The 5,000-nt window shown below is 55.7% G+C and overlaps 1 protein-coding gene across 2 annotated transcripts in view; it reads right to left on the reverse strand.

Moving 5' to 3' along the window:
- The window catches only part of LOC119574233 (protein sprouty-like), a 12,500-nt gene that overhangs the window by 44 nt on the left and 7,456 nt on the right, over window positions 1–5,000 (reverse strand). For both annotated transcript variants that reach the window (XM_037921392.1, XM_037921393.1), the window contains exon 2: window positions 1–3,331. This exon is cut by the window's left edge and continues 44 nt beyond it. In XM_037921392.1, coding sequence (XP_037777320.1) covers window positions 2,374–3,282 — 909 coding nt within the window. In that variant the 5' untranslated portion in view covers window positions 3,283–3,331 and the 3' untranslated portion in view covers window positions 1–2,373. The remainder of the gene's footprint in view (window positions 3,332–5,000) is intronic.

Consider the following 5,000-nt stretch of genomic DNA (forward strand, 5'->3'; position numbering starts at 1 on the left):
TACATACAATAACTGCCAATATAAGTATTTTGGAACATATAAAGCAGTTATACAAAGAAGAATTATATATCAGCAATAATTCTCTCTCCATAGACAATTCTGTACAGTAACTTTACAAAGAACAAAACATCTTGTCGGATAAACTGTATAAACAAAGCAATAGGGCGAAAAGCGGCTCGCCCCACCACTCCTGGACTCAGGGGGTTGCAACACCTGCAGGGCGATCGCAACACCCACGTAGGCTTGCAACACAAACTCCTCATTCCATAAAAAAAGAATCCTGCCTTTACAAAAATACATTTCTTTTTTGTGTGTGCGAGTAAGGGAGGCGGCAAGCGACTTGGTGGCCCCGAGGTTTAGGTGTTTGTATATACATATACATATAAATATACATATACATACATATATATATACATATATATTAAATATCAATAGAAATTTGAAGAAAACAAATAATTATATAAGATTTGTGACATTTCTTTTCCCCTTTTTATGTATTTCCTTTTTTATACAAAATTCGGATGCATTTTTTTTCTTTTTTTTTCTTTCTTTTTTTATACAAGATTCCAAGCCGCCCAAGAGTCTTGCCGCAGCCCTTCGTTTACGACTGTGAACTACCTGACCAGGAGACGGCGCTGGGTATCCCCCCTCCCCCCTCCCCCCGCGCGTCCTAGGATCCGTGGGGGGACGCCTAGGGACGGGGGGTTAAGGGGGGGGGGGGTCTGCTTACAACATACATAGACTCGACTGACTGACTCTTGACTCTCTCTCTCTCTCTTCCTCTCACTATAACAAATCGTATATCCAAACAATTTCTAAATATTTTCTCTCTTTGTCTCTTACAGTAATATATATAAAAAGGGAGAGATAAGACACACAATCTATCAACAATGAGCATTCGCAACCGTTCTCGGATTAACAATCAATGCGCTCGTTATCCACAAGAAAGAGGGGAGGGAAGAAAAGAAAGAGAAAAAAATAATCCATTTGTTTGGCCGAAAATGCGTCCATCTGCAACTCAAGGGCCTCCTCTTGTTTCCTTTCTTTCTTGTTTTTATGTTCATATAAGTTTGCGTTTTTTTGGAAGGAAAAAATATGCGGTTCAACACGAATCAAACTTCACACTTTGCTTTTCTCGACTTGACCAGCGATCACAAGTTTGATTTACTTCCTTGTCTCGAGCGTCTGTTTTCTCCTCCACGAATCGAATAAAGGCATGTATTCCTGCATAGCGTGTGAGTGAGAGTGAAAGAATGGGAATGTGAGAGTATGAGTGGGCGAGTGAGAGTGAGTGACAGTGAGAGAGTGACTGTGTGAGTATGAGTGAATGAGTGTATGCGTGAGTATGTGCATGTGTATTTGTATCGGTATGTGTTATGTATGAGTGTGCTTGCTAGCGTGGATATACCTTTCTGTTTATCCGAGCACATATCTTTTCTTGCCGCACCTGAGGAGCGTGTCCCATGGAAGCCAGTCTGAGGTCAGCACAAGATCGTCCAGCCCGTGATCACTGCGGGGGCGCGAGCACGACCTGGTCCTCGGGCCGGAATGCCTTGGAGGTTGTCCGTCCGCCCTCGGGCAGGGCTGGCTCGCGCGGCCCTCCACGCGGGCGGCGAGAGAGTGGAGGGAGGGAGGGAAGGAGGGAGGGCGGGGTTGCAGTGTCCTTGCGCCCCTGGTCTGTCTGCGGGAGGGAAGGTCGCGGGCCCACTTTTCGCCAGCAATAACATTCGCGCAACAACATTAATTGATCGACTAGAAGGTACTGGGTGACCCACCCAGTCATGTCCTGCTTGCCCGCCCTTGTATCTGCGGGCGGGTGGGATTAGGGGGAGGGTGGGCTGGGCGGCTGAGGGTGGGTGGTGGGCGGGTGGGGCCAACACCAACGATACGAGCAGCTCAGCAGCACAGCATCGCAGCATCGCAGCACGGCGGCTGCGGCGCGAGGGTGCCGGCGGCGCCTCCGTCACGAGCGGCGGAGGCTGACTCGGCGCTGCCACCTCGCGCATCTGCGCCACACCGTCATACAAGGCTGAATAATAAATTAATTACGATGTAAGAGAGGTGTCGGCGTGATGCGCCGCCCACCGTCTCAACCGCCCTTGACTGGTGGGCGCGGCGTTGATCCCTGAATGTGCCCGGGGCCATGCGCTGGTGTGGGCGGCGTGGGCGGCGTGGGCGTGACTAGGAGGAGGCTCCGCGCCCACGCTCCGCCACCAGCGCCCCGAGGCCGCTCAGCTTCCGGCGGGCGGCGCGGGCCGGGCGGCCACCCTGGCCCGGGGATTAAAGCTTGAGAGGGTGGCCGAGGCCGTCCTCCGTGGGTGTGGGTGGCCCGGGCCGCCCGCCGGGGGAGGGCGGCCCACTGCGCGACTCCCTTCAGGCGCAGTCGTGCAGCGGCCGCTTCTCCGGGGGCGGCGGCGGGTGGTGGCGCGCGCCCACGCCCTGGGGGCAGCGGCACCCGTGGCTCGTGCACCGCTGGTACGTGCTCTCCAGCAGGCGCCGCGCCGCCGTCAGGGGCCAGTAGCAGAGCAGGCACGGCAGAGGTACGGAGGCGAGGGCCAGGCACGCCCAGCCCCGCAGCGCATGCGGGCCGCCGCACGAGCACGGGTGGTCTGCGGCCGAGTCGAAGTCGGCGTCGCCGTCCTTGCTGCAGTGGTAGAGCACGCCCTTGACGCAGCACAGGCACGACGCGTAGTCGACCACAGCTGCAGGCGAGCACAGGCACTTGTTGCGGCACAGCCAGGCCGCAGGCGGCGGCCGCGGCTTGGTGCACGCCTCGCACCGGCAGCGGCCGCACCACGAGCAGATGATGGACTCGCCGTCGATGTCGTCGCGGCCGCCCTTCGTGAAGGTGAGGGCGGCGGGTTGCTTGCTGATGACGGGCGCGCGGCTGCCCTGCGGCCCGAGGGTCACGCCCGTGGTGCTGCCCGCGAGGCTGCCGCCCTTCACTGTTGTCCCGACGTTCAAACTTGTCTGGGCGGCCGTAAGCTTGGCTGCGGCGGACGGCCTCTTGCCGCTGGTGCGGGCGGGCGCGCCGTGGACCAGCGGCAGGTCCGTCGAGTGGGGGGCGCGACCCCCCGCCGGCGAAGGATGCTGGCCGGGCCGCAAGCGGGGCGCCACGCGGTGCTTGAAGGGCGTGTCCACGTAGAGGTTGGTGGTGCGCTGGTGGTCCGGGCGGGGCACGGAGAGCGTGATGGGGCTGCCCTGGGGGGAGGTGGTGGTGCCCGGCCCCCCCGCACAGCCCCCCCCGCCGCCCCCGCCTTGGCTGCGGCCATCGTGAGACATCACCGAGCACACGGGCCGAACATCATCTCAGCCGCCGCTCCACAGCACTCTGGAACAGAGAACGCAGCGTTAGCAAACACTTGGGAAAAGGGTAACACTAGAAATGCTTACTCAGGGCATTGATAAATATGTAGCAAAAAGGGCAAGGATTGTCTATGCCTTGGCCTTCCTAACCGGAAGTTCGATCAGCCTAACTCGATTTACACATAACTCAACCAGAAACAAATCGGCCGAGAGCGCCACGACCACAGCCACCCATAACAGGCCTTCCATCACCCAAGACACCCCTCCCCCGCCACCCTTCTCCCCAAGACAGCAGCAATTATCCTCCAATGGCCGGCTTCCGCTGAGCAAGTTACCGCCTCCTGTCTGAACCAGTGGTCGCGACAGGGCACTGCTGCACTGTGCCTGGTAACCCTACCACATGGTACCTGGTAACAATACTACGCTTTATGTGGTAGCAATAGTCCACGTGTGGCACTGCGAAAATACTGTTATGACCCTCATGTCACTCTGGCATTCTGTCTATATATCATTTTCTGTTACTTTCCCCCTTGTGGCACTGTTAACTTGTGATTTGTTTGAACAGTAGGGAGTGTGGTAACACTGTTGCACTGTACCTGGCCCTGATATGCGTTTGTGAGTAAAATTATAACCTGGTAGCCCCTGAATAAGCATAATGATAACATGCTAGCCCGGGAGTGAGCATAACAATCATCATCACAGCCCGGTAGTAAGCATAATGACAGTCAGACAGCCCGTATACGGACAGACTGGCAATTCCATAGTCACAAAAGACATCCTAAAGTGCACACAGTGAAGACGAAACACAAACCACCAAAAAAGAGCGCTAAAAAGTAAGGAAAAAAGCAAGAGGCTTGATGCACCAAAACCAGACGCGACAACGCACGTGCTTCAACAGGGGGACAGATTTGAGCGCGGACGGGGCTGCTCAGTGCTAGTAATTTATCCACAGACTGACAGACGAATTATTACTAGCTGGTGTACGTGCTACCAACTAGCCAAGGCAACTAAGAGGTCGCGCGGTGTTCTGGGTGTTTTTTTTTGACAATAAGATAAAAAGCAGTTATCAATAATAGCGATAAACAGAAGTAAGTACATGTAGAAATAACTAGAGCAGAGGCGATAGAGTTAAGGGGTGGAGGTGGGTGGGGGGGGGACAGGATGAAACAGGGCAAAGGGGGGGAAGGGGGTAAATGGTCAATGCAGGGCGGGGGGAGGGGATAGGGGTGGAGGGAGAGGAACCCCCACCAATTGACCAGGAGCTACACTAGGTCGACCTAACTACCAGACTGCCTAGCCATCTCTCTCTCTCTCTCTCTCTCTCTCTCTCTCTCTCTCTCTCTCTCACTCACTCTCTCTCTCTCTCACGTACACATACAAACTACACGCGTGGAGAGAGAGAGAGAGAGAGAGAGAGAGGGCAGAGAGTGAGAAAGAGGGGGCAGAGAGTGAGGGAGAGGGGGAGAGAGGAGGGAGAGGGGAGAGATGAGGAGAGGGGGAGAGGAGAGGAGAGAGGAGAGGGAGAGGGAGAGGGAGAGAGAGAGGAGAGAGAGAGAGAGAGAGAGAGAGAGAGAGAGAGAGAGAGAGAGAGAGGAGAGAGAGAGAGAGAGGTGTTAGGGGTGGTCGAGGTAGATAGAGGTGGGTGACGGGAGACCGGGGGCAGGGGAGGGAGGGAGGGAGGGAGGGAGGGAGGG

The sequence above is a fragment of the Penaeus monodon genome, chromosome 6, assembly GCF_015228065.2.
Source record: "Penaeus monodon isolate SGIC_2016 chromosome 6, NSTDA_Pmon_1, whole genome shotgun sequence".
Classification (NCBI taxonomy): Eukaryota; Metazoa; Arthropoda; class Malacostraca; order Decapoda; family Penaeidae; genus Penaeus; species Penaeus monodon.